General features: G+C 35.0%; 1 protein-coding gene across 1 annotated transcript in view; it reads right to left on the bottom strand.

Annotated features, from left to right (window-relative positions):
• Positions 1 to 15,775, bottom strand: part of UTRN (utrophin) — a 674,836-nt gene that overhangs the window by 79,511 nt on the left and 579,550 nt on the right. Inside the window, exons 60-61 of the mRNA XM_044675452.1 lie at positions 13,007 to 13,081; positions 5,655 to 5,856 (exon numbers count right to left, since the gene is read on the bottom strand). Of these exons, the coding sequence (XP_044531387.1) occupies positions 5,655 to 5,856; positions 13,007 to 13,081 (277 nt within the window). The remainder of the gene's footprint in view (positions 1 to 5,654; positions 5,857 to 13,006; positions 13,082 to 15,775) is intronic.

Genomic DNA, 15,775 nt, shown 5'->3' with positions numbered 1-15,775 from the left:
GGGGCGCGGGGGGGGGTTGAAGGGGAAAGGGGAGCATGAATCATGTAACCATGTTAAAAATGAATATTAATAAATGTTAGAAAAAAAATACTTAAACTACTTAATGACTTCACTTTGTCATTGCCAATGCAATCTGTTCACATCACTACTGAAGTTATAAGCTAGATATTGGATAATCAGGTATGGATTCTTATTGAGGGAATATCCATCAAAATTTGAATGCAAAAAGTATTTCTAAATCCAAACTGGGAATGATTTCATATCATGTTGATGACATACCATTCCAAATGCACTTGTATAATGGACTATGATAACTCATCTCTATGTCTTGATTACCAGATAAATTTTAGAAATAATATTTATTCTTCTCTTTAATACATTATGTTAAATAGGCAATTTGAACATGGTAGAATATAATTAAATATTATATTTGAAGATGGAATATACATTTTTTCCAATGCCTTAAATTTTAAGTATTTTAACTGGCAAATGAAATTCATAACATGGGCATTTATATTCACCAAGAATATAAATGAGATTCTTTTATTTTTAAAATTATGTAAACTCAGGAGTTTTTCATTCAACCAATATTAAGGGCTTACTCTTTGCATGGCACAATGGGGGATACAAAATTATTTATCTTCAATATCAGTTAGTAATCACTTATTGTGTTCAATGGCACTTGTACAAACAGGACTCATCTCTATGAGGGCAGGGACTATTTCTTATTCACTTTTATATCAGTCATTAAACAAAGAATGTGCCATGCAGTCACAATGGGCTAAATGCTGAGGGTACAAAGAAGGGCAAAAAATAGTCTTTGCTCCCAAAGAGCTCACAGTCCAAGGGAACATGGGAGAAAACAGGTAAGTGATTATATAGGAAGAGAAAATGTACGAGGTAAGTTGAAGATAATCATCTCAGAAGTCCATGCTACTATTATGGCTTCTTGTAGAAGATGGGACTTTAGTTGAGAGTTGAAGGAAGCCAGGAAAACCAGGAGGCAGAGGTGAGGAGGGAGAGAGTCATAGTCATGGGGGACAGCCAGTGGAAATGCACAGTCAGAAGATGGTGCCCTATGTGGGGAACAGCAAGGAAGCCAGTGTCACTGGATCACAGAGTATACCGGTGGGGTTTGAAGGGGGTGTTAATCGTGCATGCATGTAGTGGCGGTGTTGGTGATGTAAAGGATGGGAAGTTAGGAAAGGAACGAAGGGACCGGAATATGAGAGACTTTGAGTGCCAAACTGTACTGTATATTTGATTCTAGAGTGACAAGTAGCCAATGGAGTTGAGGATGCTAAAAGAAAAAAAAAAACTCTTATCCTTTGATACTTTTTAAAAACTTTATTAAAGAAAAGGCAACTGGAGTTTCCCCCAGCTGAAATTAACTACCTCTCTCAACTTTGAATCAAATTCCATTCAAAGTTTCCTCCTAGGTGCGGGATTGGTCCTTATATAAACCAATCCTGTGCCCAGAAGTAGGGGGTGGGGTATGGCCCCCTCTAGCACAGGATTGGTCCAATTCAGGACCAATCCCACACTAGGAAGTAGGGGAAGTAGCGGGGAGGGACCCCAGGGGCATGCTGTTTCCCCCCAGCCACAACACTTCAAAACCCACAGAGTTCAATGGGAAGGTGGGGTGGTGTTGGTAACAGTCTAATTTAATATTCTCTAAAGCTTGCCATCTGCGCACAGTAAAAGATTTATGTTTGTTAAGTTGAATTCAGTGAGACATTAGCCCTCTTTCTTATTATGTCGAATATATATATTTATGAAGAAATAGAACTAAGTCTGTTTGGGAATTTAAGAAATGAAATGTCTAAGAATGTTTCATAAATTATTTATAAAAATATACTAAAAAGTTTTCAATTCTAAAGTCAATACAAAGCAACAACTTCCAAACTACCAATATGTTCCTAGGACTGAAATTGTATTACTAACAGCTGAAGTGATTATAATCTGTACTTGATTTTAAAGTATAAGTCAAACACTGAGTGCTGGACCCATATTGAAAAACTTGTTTCAAACTAGCTCCCAAAAGTTGAATATGAGTAATTGTATTATTATTAAAGGTGTCTGAATTCTTATTTTTAAAAAGTGATACTTTTCCTCAAGGACAACTATGAATAAGAAGAAAGTGAGCAACAAGGACAAGGTAATTCAAGCAGGAAAATATTCAAAATAAAACCAAAGGGAATGAACTGTGATCTACTGATAATATCTTGAGAAAAGATCTTGAAATTATTTTTGAATATCCTCTAAAGACTTTCGTTCAATATGTTACCAAGAGGAAAAAACTTTCCACTGCAACACAAAAGATATGGAAATATTCTTTCATTCAATCAATGAGCACTTATTAAGAAGTCTACTATATGCTTGAGATTATTCTAAGCACTGTAGTGATTTTAAAAGATAAAGAAAACATAGTTAAGGCAGTATCACAATGCAGTATTTTAAGCTCTTTCTGTTGACTACCTAGATAACTTCATAAGTATCTCAATTAGTTTAAATAATTTTAAAAGTATGTACTTCCTAAAATTAATACCACATCTTCACCTACATTGTGAAGAGTATGTGTTAAAATAATAAGCTGAATTGTACAGAATAATCCTTAAATAATGATTTAAACAGTTCTAATTTTGGCTAATTATTCTCTAAAGAAAAAAAATCTCTAAAATAAAAAAAAACAACAACTTTCAGTTAGAAAAGACAGAGATAGGATAGGACTTTAATGAGAATGGGCTATTCATTAGATATACTATACTAGGATTAATTCAACATTATCCAGAAAAACAGAATTCAGAAATGCTTTTTAAAGCTTGAAAACAGAAAAGGAAGAATTACTTTATTTTGGTAAAGATAGAATGATTTTATGATAAAAAGCAATGAACTGAGGTGAGGACTAAGAAAGAGAGATTAGATGCGACTTTGCCAATAACTTCTGGGTCCTTGACTATATGATAAATTGCATTTATTTATACAGAGCTTTAAGGTTTGAAAAGCACTCTGCATATGCATATCATTTTAAAATTCAATTTCCATATATAAGGAGCTAAATCAATTGTACAAAAAATCAAGCCATCCCTCAGTTGATAAATGGGCAAGGACATAAATAGACAATTTTCAGATAAAAAAATTAAAACTATCAACAAACATGAAAAAGTGTTCTAAATCTCTTATAATTAGAGAAATGCACATCAAAACCACTCTGAGGTACCACCTCACACCTAGCAGATTAGCTAACATGGCAGCAAAGGAAAGTGGTGAATGTTGGAGGGGATGTGGCAAAATTGAGACATTAATGCATTGCTGGTGGAGTTGTGGATTGATCCAACCATTCTGGATGGCAATTTGGAACTATGCTCAAAGGGCTTTAAAAGACTATCTACCTTTCAAACCAGCCATAGCACTGCTTGGTTCATACCCCAAAGAGATAATAAGGAAAAAGACATTTATAGCCACACTCTTTGTGGGGCAAAAAAATGGAAAATGAGGGAATGTCCTTCGATTGGGGAATAGATGAACAAATCTGTTGGTGATGGAATACTATTGTGCTCAAAGGAATAATAAACTGGAGGAATTCCATGTGAACTGGAACCACCTCCAGGAAATGATGCAGAGTGAAAGGAGCAGAACCAGGAGAACATTGTTCACAGAGACTGATACACTGTGGTACAATCAAACATAAGGGACTTCTCTACTAGCAGCAATGCAAGGATCCAGAGCAAGGCTGAGGGACTTATGAGAAAGAAAACTAGCCACATTCAGAGGAAGAACTGTGGGAGGAGAAACAGAAGAAAAACAACTGATTGAACACCTAGGCTGGTGAAGATATTATTGGGGATTTAGACACTAAACGATAACTCTAGTCCAACTATCAATAATATGGAATTAGGTCTTAATCAATGATACATGTAAAACCCAGTGGAATTGTGTGTTGGCTAAGGGGGTTAGGAAGATTTGGGGGAGAGGGAAAGAACATGAAACATGTAACTATGGGAAAATATTCAAAATTTTAAAAAGGAAAAATAATGACAGATTAAAAAAATAATAAAAAATAATAAAATTCAATTTCCCCATTCACAAAGATGGGCTCCCTTTAAGGTCTAAAATTCCATTCATTCTAATGTATGAAACAAATTACTCTAAAAGGTGGCACCAACTGAAAGAATAAACGTTTTAAAAGGTTTTCCAACCTTACTGACTATGTGAGCAGGAAGAAACTTCAGAAATCATTTAATCCAACACCCTCATTTTAAAAATGAGGAGAATGAAGTCCAGACATGTGAATGCATGCTTATATGAATTTATTTTTTTTAATTGAGGGATATTAAGAAGACATGTAAGACTAAATAAATTATATTATTATAAATAGCTGCTCTATTGTCTAAGACACTAAAGTGGCTATAAAAATCTTATTTAACCTGGCTAATGTGATATTTCAAAAGTATCATTTGTAGTTACCAAACAAAATATCTGGATGTAAGCATACATTTGTAAGAAGAGAAGCACCAAGAGTTATTTCCAGATAACAAAGCATGCATGCTCTCCTGCTCTGCCTCTTCTCTATTCCCTCCCAACCACGATTCTCTCCCACCTACATAAAAACTGTATTCATAGAGAATGCTGGAGTACCTAATCTACTTTTGAAATGTTGAGGCTTAAAACTTGAAAATATGGATTTTTGTTTGAAAAAAATTTTAACAGCTTTCAAAGCAAAGGGCAAACTAATTTTAAGAGGATGCTAAAAGCATGTTTGTCAACACCAACAAAAGCTAAATTGTTGGTGGGAAAAGAGCAAATTTATTACTTGTAATGGTAACGGATAATGTTACTTGTTATAAGCACTTTAATGACTAAAAGCATTCAAGATAACTGCTATTTATTTGCCAAAATACTGTGAATTCAACTCAAATGTTTCTCTAGAAATGAAAATTTTTCTTTAAAATGACAAAGTTTTCAGCAAAATTGCTGCCAGGCAAGTGGTATTACCACTTTTTGGTTTCTTGCATCTAAATTTTATTTTCTAAACTTGAGAATTTCTGATTTATTCAGTTGTTTTGATAGATCTGAAGGTGAGGGGCAAGGCTGATAAGCATATAGCTAATCAATTAGAAGTAAATTTTGGGACTTGAGAGGAAAAGTGGCAGTAAAAAGAATCAAATTTCACCTTTTATATACTTTAACCCCACTACCAGAAAAATGAATAATTTATACTGTCAAAAATGGCAGACCTTTTTGATATTGATTGTTTTACTAATGCACTCTGTTAATTTAAAAAGGAATAGAAACAGATGTAGATGAGTGTTACCGTGAGTTAAAGAAGCCTTTATGGCAACTAGTGGCAGCCAATAAAATCCCTGGCAATGATATGAATACTTCTCCTAGCTGGATTCTTACTTAGAAACATTAGGCAACCATAATGTGACCATTACAGCAATTAAAATAGATGGCAAAGTCAAATTTACTCCCCCTAAATGCAAATTTTTAAATGCGATTCAAGTGGCATTTTAATAATCCTAGTGAAGAAAGTAGTAGACACACACAAAAAAGACTTCATTCTAACCATAATTTTTTTAAAGCAAAAAATTTACAACCTTCTCTTATCAATATATCTCATTCTAACAGTTTGCAAAGACATATAAACTTACGTGTCATATACATTGAGCAACCAGTTGAGACACATATCTACACAGAGTGGAACATTGACCAGGTCCTTATGTGACTGCTCCAATCCATCGTAAGTCGTGGTTAGACAATTAATAACATCAGGGACATTGAGGAGTTGATCATTTTGGTTCAGTTTGTGCTGTTTGAAGATCTCATTTGTTGTGTTCAGTTCTAAGAGATCCACTAATCAAAAGAGGAGAGAAAGAATTCCATTACTTGGCAAATTAGATTCAAGGAATATTGTCTAAAAGAAATCAAATTATTAGCCCTCCCAAATTCATATATTCATCATGTTTACCTAGTTCCTAATGCTTTTTGTTCACATTTCCTTTAGTGATTTCCTTTACTTCAATATTACCATTGGTTCTAGAAAGAACATGTGAACCAGGAGCCGATAACCACTGTTTACCTCATCATCCCTGAGACTTCTCAAACCAAAATTTCCTTCTCCGGACACTATTCTCATATGTATATTATCTTCTATTTAAATATAAGAATTATTTATATATAATAAATATATATATATTTAAATATAAGTACTATCATTTTTGTACTAGTATACAAAAAGTGGGCTATAATGCTTAGAACATAGTCAGTATATAATAAATGTCATTCATTCATCCAAAGAATCAAAAGAAAGTTTGTCTCTTTGAGTGCTGAAAATATAGAATCACACTCAACTCTTTGTTTCTTGCCAAGTCCTGTGAATTCTGCCTTCACATCATCTCTTAGATATGTCCACTTAGATGGCTGCCAGACCCTTATGATATGGATTACCCTTAATCCACTTGGCTGCCAATGGGCTTTTCCTTACTCAGGCAATGTGGTAATATGCAAAGGGTGTACAATGAGTTAAGAAGGTCTGAGTGAAAACTCTGCCTTTACTTGTTAGCTATAAAACCTGGAACAAATCATTTCACCTCCATCTGCCTCAGTTCCTTCCATGTATAAGAAGAAGTGGTATGGCAGTTGGTGTCTGAGGTCTCTGTTGCCAAGGGAATATAATACAACTTTCTCTGGTTTGGCCTTTAAAGCACATCATAATAACTCTACAGATTCTTTCTTTCTGCTCACTACACACTGCCTCATCCCTGTATTTCAGCAAAGCTGGGCTAGTCTTCCCAACATCAGACATTAGATAGTCCACCCCTATGTCTTTAAGCCATCCCTTCTGTCTGAAATGCTCTCCCTTCTCGCCTCTGCCATTTGAAACTCAGGGATCAGTTCAAGTATTTTCTTGTATAAGACTTTTCTAGCTGTAGTTTGTCCCTGCAGTAAATTTGCTTTATAGTTAATGTTTAGGTGTCTTCTATTTACTTATCTGTGTACATACTGTATCTGCTAAGTAGTACAGAAGGGTTCCTTGAGCTTATCACCCAACGAGATAATAAATGTCAAGTACTTTGAAAACTTTACAAAACGATTTAAATACAAGCTATTACTTATTTAATTACTTATTACTTATTTTTTTCTCTCGTTCTAGCCTCAACATGAAGCACAGTGCCTGGCATATAGTAGTTACATAAATAAATGCTTGCTAAATTGAACTGAAGTGTTGAAAAATACCAGTTAGCCTATATTTTAGCAACCAAATATAAGAAGTCACTACATCTTTAAGCTTTAATGAAGAAAGTGTGGAAGCATATTTAGAAAGCATTTGGCCAATTCAGGATTCCAAAGCATCAGCACTTTATACATTCCAGCTATCTTGGAGCATCATTCTAGATGCTTTAAAGATTCACTTAAGCAAGAGATACTCCTGGTTCTGGGACAGGTAAGATGGCACAGGGGATAGTGTTGGTGAAGTTAGAAAGACTATCTTTCCAAGTAGAAATCTGGCCTCTTACACTTACTAGTTGTATGATCGTAGGCAAGTCACTTAACCCTGGCTTCCTTAGTTTCTTATCTATAAAATGAGCTCTAAAAGGAAATGGCAAACCATTTCCAAATCTTTATCAAGAAAACCTCAAAATTGGGACACAGAGACCCAGAGATGGCATGACTAAACTGACTGAACAACAACAAATCCTGCCATGAATGTAAATTATGATGGATGTCTAACTAATCTCCAATAAAATAATGCTAACATATGTGATTAATAAAGACTACACAAAATTACAAAGATAAATTACTGATAGTAAAGCGGTTTGTGCAATGAATGGAAGAAGATGAACTGAGCTTGAAAAAGGTTTTATAGGAAGATAAGTTTCTAGTCATTTTATAAATCCAATTTACTAAGCATTTATTAAGTAACTATTATGTACAAAGAAGCAAGCCAGGAAGGAGCACATAGAAAGTTTAGATAAGAAATAAGTGTCGACCTTTTAAGGAATTTATGATTATACTAGCTTAGTAGGCATTATAACATGGACAGATAATTCTACCACAATTCAAATGGTACAAAGAATCTATAACTGCCCAAGAGAGGCCTAAAACAAAGTGGTTTTTGTTACAAGATTGGGGAAACAGCTGTTACTTATTAGGGAATCAAGGAAGGTTTGTGGAAGAGTTTATAGTTTTCAGTTAGGCTTTAAAGAATGTGTAGAAATTCAGCAAAGAGGAAAAAGAAAGACATCTGAGGCACAGGGAACAGAATGAGTGAAAGTACTTACAGAAGTAGGTACACCCAAGGCATCCTCAAAGGACATGGGCCAGTTTGAATGAATCAGTAAACTCACAGAGAGGGAAAGTGGTGATAAACTGCAGAGAAAGGAGTCTGAATACTACTTAGTGGTCATTAGAGAGGTACCAAAGACTTGTGAAGAAAGAAGTGACATAACAAGACCTATGCATTAATTTAGCAGTTGTATGAAAAATGGATTGGGAAGTGGAAAAGAGAAACTATCAGAGTAGCCCAGGATTGTGAAAACGAGCATTAGTGTTAGAATGGTGGTAATATGATGAAGGGTGTTGAAATCTGAGAGGGAGAATTATACAGTTCTGTAAATGACGATATAAGGTGAGGACAAGAAGAGAGTCAAAGTTATTACCAAAGTTTTAAACAATGAAAACTAAATTATTATGTGACTGAGAAATAGTGAAGTCAAAAGGAAACAGGTTTAGTGGGAGAATAACAATTTTGTTTTTGAAATGTTGAGTTTGAGATGCCAGGGCTTCAGCCAGCCAGCCATCAAGTTTATGAATATTTTTTAAATGTCTGTGATAGATGTTGGGGATACCAAGACAAAAATAAGGGCCTATAAAGAAATTCTTTCTATGGGGGAGGTACAAATATATGCCAATAGAGAAATATGAAGAATATACCAAGGAATTTGTGATTTTACAAACTTACAAAATTACAAATTTATTTTACCAAAGTGATTTTAGGCAGGATAAGGTCCTATAGGGAATTCAGGACAAACCATGAGTACAAGAAGATCATTATAGATCCAGATATAAAAGAATGAGGAAGGCATTGAGTTCAACCTTCTGGTCTTATTGATGAAAAAACTAAGGACTGGGGAGGATAAATGACTTGACTAGAGTCACAGCTAATTAAATGTGTGAAGGAAGATTTGATTCCAAGTCTCCCCAGGTCCAAACCCAGAGCCCTCTTTATTCTATCATTCCTCTTCAAGAAGTATATCTGAGTAATTTACAATGAAGCTGGAGATTCTGTAGATAAAGATGACAAGCAAATGCATTCAAGACCACAAGAGGAGCTTTTCTGCAAGACAGAAGGAGGAATTTTATGCACAGAGAACAACTAACAGATCTGTCTGACTATAGGGAAAGAGGTGTAGTAATAAAGAAGTCAGAAAAGGAAAGTTTTGTTTTCAGATGCCATTAAATATTTCTGTTCAGGGGAATTCACGGTCAGATCTCTTTTTATGAACATCACTTGGTTAGCGGTGTGGAAACTGGATTAATATGATGAGATGTGAAGCCAAGAGATGAATTAGAATACTAGTCCATTAAAGAGTTGTTTAGGGTCTTTCTCAACTATGATGGTGGCTATACAGATGGAGATAAGGTATTATATTTAAGAGAGGTTAGTTGGAAGCTCAGAAGAGAGATAAAAATTGAAATTCTGGTTCTATTTGTCATTTGCTGAATCCAAAATTCAATGGATTTCCAAAGTAGAGAAGGTTGAGAGAGAAAAGGAATAGAGAACCCTAGGAAAAACCAGACCTTTGGAGGCCAGAAAGAGCCCAGAGCCAGCAAAGAAAATAGAGATGGAATAGTTAGAAGTCAGAGAGAATCCAAGAACAGATTATCATGTGGATAACTAGGAGACAAAGTAAACTCAGAAGGATGAATAGTTGATAGAATCAGATGTTACACAGTTGACAAAGATGATGAAGAAAGAAAATGGATGAGGATTTAAGGATGAAATCTGGCCTCCTGGAGAAGAAGGAAGAAGGCATTTCAGGTGATTTCAAACGCCTGGAGGTGTTCATGTAGGTAAGTACTTATTTGACTAGCACATGGGACAAAGCTGGAATGTAGAGATGGAGGGGACAATTAGAAAAAAGGCAGAAGGCAACTGGATGAAGTATTTAAAGCTCTGTATGCCCTCAGAGACATTCCAGACAAACACATCACAATATTTTTTTCCTAAAATAAATGTGTTGGTAAAATTACATTCAGTTCACTTCTTCAACAAGAGGCATTTTTAGAAGAGCTGATTTGAAGGAATGAGCCCTGTCTTTAATGGTCATCAGAAAAGAGAAAAAAAAAACACAGATTTTTAATATTTATATCCATCCATTTCAAGGCCTTGCTGGAAACTTGGACTGTGAATTTAAACTGTGTGAAGCAGTTGCTGCCAAAACAGACTTTGTGGCTGAGTCATTTGTTCTCATTTTATAGCTCATAAAATCTTGGGAGACTGTTACAAACTTGCCAGCTGCATACTGGACAGGCAGCTGAGCCTCTTGGAAAAAAAAAATTGCTGTCACTACTAACCCAAAGAACAGAGCCTGAAGATTCCTTCTGTATCCATAGAAATTCATTTCCTTTTCTCTTTTGGCTCAACATTGTCAATACTAGCAAAAAGGTTTTTTTTTTTGTTGTTGTTGTAGTTGTTTTTAATGCTTATGAATCTGCAATGTTTGCTTTGTCCATTGGCATGGAGCTATTATGGAAGTTAATGTGAATGGTATGGTAATGGCAGTTATTCAAATGAAGGGAATTAGAAGGAATATGACTCAGGGACACACAGAGTGAGACTGATTGAAATCATTGGTTTGTCTAGCTTGAACCCTTGCTTCTTATCCAGCATCAACTCTTTTTGCCTAAACTCCATAAATTTGCTAAACTTCCTCAAAGACCTTTGATTACCACTTTTAAGAGTGCTTCAGACATTATTCCTTGCCCCTAGATTGCCATTTCTTTTTTGAGATATCTGCCCAATTCTTGATCTTGGCCGTGTACAATAAGCTCCTGACCATCTACACAGTAACTTCTCTACTGGCCCCTTTCTCTTCGACCTGGGTGGTAGTGCGTAGAGATGGTGACCCAATCAGCACAATGGGCTCTGCTCAGTCAAAGTATGGGCTGTGGCAGTCTGGGAGAATAATCCAATTTCTTCAACTATAATAATGTGATAATTTTTTCTTTGCCATTGAAAATATGGTAGACTGGATAATCTCATCTTTTGTTTTTCTATCAAAGTCTGCACTTTTAAAAACATTCCTTTTCTGGCTGTGTGACCATGGGCAAGTCATTTAACCTCAACTACCGGGCCCTTACTGCTCTTCTGCCTTAGAACCAATACTTAGTATCCACTCTAAGACAGAAAGTAAGCATTAAAAAAAAATACATTCCTTTCCACATAAGATTTAAGCTCTTATACTTTTCCAAACTTTCTCATATTGCTTCTTACAAACTCTTCTAGACTGTTCTCTCGGGACTTCACAGTATTCTTTCTATTCTTATTGTTTCCAATTTTTCTAAGATTCTAAAAATGAATATTTATATTTATATTATTTTCAAAGGGTACTTTTAGAAATTACTTTGATGTAAAACCCAGTGGAATTGTGCATTGGCTATGGGTTTGGCAGGTTTGGGAGAGAGGGAGAGAACACAAAACATGTAACTATGGGAAAATATTCAAAATAAAAATAAAAATAAATTAAAAATAAATTACTTTGAATTACCTTTATCAATAATACCCATTACATGTGTGGAAAGAAGCAAGTAAGAGTATTTTAGGAGTTCTTTAAGCATTACTTTTTTCTTGAGTTTTACAACCAAATACTATTAATCCTATTAACAAATAAATATCATGTCCTATTAACCTATTTGGCTGAGCCTACAAATTCTTTCTATAAACAAAACAATAAAATTTTTAAACATGGAAGGAATATGATGTGCACTTTACATTTAGCCAATCAGTTATTAAGTGTGATATTGGAAATCTGGAAGTCCTTGAACGGAACTTGAGGTCTCTGGTCTAAACTTCCTGTGGACTTTTAGGGAACATGAAAACTGCATTTCCCATGATTCCTCTTATGTAATACAGGTGGGCAGGAAGTGTGATTACATAGACAGAGGTATAAAGACTCAGCACTTGATTGGGATGCTCTCTTTCCTATGAAGCAGCCAGGGGAAAAGCATGGCGGGATCATTTGAATTAGGTTTTAGCAGGCACGTGTTTTTTTTTTAATAACCAATATGAATTACAATAAAACCCTAATATTTTAAAATATATCCTTCTATATTAATTTTATTTATAACATAAGTCAATAATCAATGAGCATATATTACGTGTTTACTACGTGCCAGGTATTGTACTAGACACTGGGGACACAAAGAAAGACAAACTCCCAAGTTTCTCAAAAGAAGAAACTGTGTTTTGAGTGAAATAATTGCCACAATAAGATCCTTTCTTTATAAGTAGCAACAAGTCCTGAGATGTAACACCTCCTTTTCTAAGCCATCAATTCTACTATAGGCAATGGAACTAGTTTCTGAATGAACAGGGTTCCTCAATTCAGTTCAAATATGTAAAATGGTTCTAACTTCACACTATTCCCCAGACTTTCAAATGATCACTAAATACTAAAAAGACAATGACTTAGCATGTTCTTATTCTTTAATGGAATATTTTTGAACTACATTAAAGCATAATATCCGGACCAAGTTTTTATATTGCTTCTCTGGGTTATGGCTTGTTTGTTTGACAAATAAAAATGAGAAAAGTATCTACTTTTTATGCCGAAATGTTTCATAAGCAATCCCCATCATAATTAATGAAGCAAATGATGCAAACTGCAGGGATATGAGCAAACCTTGATGTGCAGGGGGCTATAAGTATCAGTCTAACTCTATGGCTTCATTTCCTTCAACATTTAGCAATGAGCAAGACTAATTTTGAAGAATAACTTACAACATAGGGCTTTCTGTAATCTTCGGATTTTAATGGCTGTACGGTAAGCAGAAAAGCGCACGTTGTTCAAGTCACCTGAAATAGCAGAAACAAAGGCCAGAAAATGAAAAACTGTTATTTTGCAAATACAAGGAATATATGTGAAGAGGAAGAATGATTCTTTTCAACACTATACATGACCCATAGGTTTCTAGTAAATAACATGCATCTGGCACTGGGAAAACAAAACAACAAAACAATCACCCAATTTTATAATGTGTTGCTTAAAAAACCAACAAACCCTCCACCCAGTTATTCAAAATAGCCACTAACATTGTGTTATATCATTAAAAAAAAACCTTTTAAGCAGAAATGTACACAAAAGTTTCAAAGATGGCCAGAGTAGATAAAGACCTAGTCTTGGAGGCCAGAGAGCCTGTGTTCAAACACTACCCCAGATATTTAATAGTTCTGTGAATGAGCCACAGTTTCCCCATATATAAAATACAGGTAAAAATAGCTACTGCCCTCCAAAGTTATCATGAGAATCAAATGAAATAATAGGAAGTTTGCAAAATTTAAAGTATAATCTAAATTTTAGTTATTACTGTAATTATATAAAGTGCTTTGGAAGCCTTGAAGCATCATATAGACTGTGCTACCTTTGTGTTTTTTGTTTTGTTTTGACTAGGACCTATAATTTCATGGGTATGGGTGAGGGGAAGCAGCTACTAGTACAGATAGACATGTTCCTAACTCTTGTAAAATCAGCTGGAACAATGAAGGGATATATGACTTTCTGGGGATCACAAAGCCTACATATATCAGAGGTGGTACACGAACTGAATTCATTGGGATAGCAAGACCAGCTGTTTATACAATATTCCAAATGACCTTCTTTGTCAGTCATTATTATTCTACCATTTTCATCTGGACAGAAATGGAGGGACTGAGATGGAATGCAGTACTTTGGTTTCTTGATTAGATGAAAAGATGTAGGAAGATGAGTGAACTTGAAAGTTATTTTGGAAGTCTTAGCTTCCTGCTGTTCACAATTGGATCTCAAGAGACATTCTTCCTGTCCTGGTGACGGCTTTCCCAAGAACAGTCAAATCTACTATCAATCACCTTGGCCACTCACCTGGACAATGGAAATTTTTCATTTCTATCTTGACAACTAATAACTTAGTTTAGAAGTTCACTAACCCTTTTCTGAATTTATCAAAGAAGTGTCTAATTATTAACATCCCATCATTCCTCTTTCTAATCAATCTTACAAAATGCTGCTAAATTAAACTTCTTGAAACCTTTCTCTAATGATATCATTACCTTATTCAAAAGAATTCTTTTCTAATTTCCCATTGGCTATTGGAACTAAATCAGTAAATGAGTCAGGCCACAACTATTTATTAAGCATTTGCAATGTGCCAGCTACTAGAGTAAATACTAAAAACAGAAAAGCAAAAAAAAAAAAAAAAAAAAAAAAAACGGATGAGCAAGGAGTTCAATGTTGGTAGATTATAAAATGTGTGGAAAATAATGAAATATAAGAAGACTGGAAAGATCAGGATACTTTAGGTTATGAGGACTTTTAAATGGCAGAGGATTTCACATCTGATTCTAGACATATTAGGAAGTCATTGGAAGTAAATGAGGTGGATGGGAAAGGCCAGGTATTGGAGGTGAGGGGTTAGTGACATGAATAGCCTGTTCTTGGCAGCTGAGCAAAGGATGGATTAGAGTATGGAGAAATTTGAAGAAGGGGAATCAACCAGAAAATTCTTGAAATAGAAACTCTTTTCCAGAGAAAGGTGACTGTAGTCTAAACTACAATAGTAGCTGTGAGCAGAGAGAAGGGGACAAATATGAGAGATGATATGAACGTAAAAATTATAATATATGGCAATGCTCTTTATAAAATAGATAAGTAATGATAAAGAAAAGATGACACAAAATTGGGTGATTAAGAAGATAGCTAAATTCTCTAATTTAGGAATTTGGGAAGAGGGGATGGGTTAGGGAGAAAGATATTAAATTCTGATTTGGATATAATGCCAAAGAGAAATCAAGTTCAAGGTGTACAAAAAACAGTTGATGATTTGAGATTACAGCTGGGAAGACATATCAGGAGTTGATAGGCTTCTCAAAGTAAAATTCAGCATTCAATTCCCTGGCTCCACATTGTCTTTTCTATCTTAATTCTCATTTATTCTAAAAGTACTCTTCTGTTTCAGACAAACTAATCAAATTTCCTAGACAAAATTCCCTGCCTCTGCATTATGGTTCATAATATCCCCACCAAATGGAACACTCATATCTTCATCTCTATAAATTATTCATCCTTTCAAACTTTCCTTGAGAGCTTCCTTCTCTATGAAGATTTCTTTGATCCTTCCATGTTGTACAAGATCTCCTTTCAATCACCCCAAGGTCTGTAGAGTGGAAAGACCAATAGACTTGGAGGAAGACAACCATTTGAATGCATACATTATAAGGTGGTTGTGAGACAATTTGTGAATGTTAAAATGTCAGGTAAATGTGAGTTATTATTAGTATCTTTTTTCTTTCTTTCTTTTTTTTTTAAACTCTTACCTTCCATCTTGGAGTCAATTCTGTGTATTGGCTCCAAGGCAGAAGGGTGGTAAGGGTAGGCAATGTGGGTCAAGTGACTTGCCCAGGGTCACACAGCTGGGAAGTGTCTGAGGAAGTGTCAGATTTGAACCTAGGATCTCCCATCTCTAGGCCTTGCTCTCAATCCACTGAGCTACCCAGCTGCCCCCAGTTATCTTT

Source organism: Gracilinanus agilis, chromosome 4 (genome assembly GCF_016433145.1).
Source record: "Gracilinanus agilis isolate LMUSP501 chromosome 4, AgileGrace, whole genome shotgun sequence".
NCBI classification, from domain to species: Eukaryota; Metazoa; Chordata; class Mammalia; order Didelphimorphia; family Didelphidae; genus Gracilinanus; species Gracilinanus agilis.
This window is presented reverse-complemented; position numbering and strand designations above follow the sequence as displayed.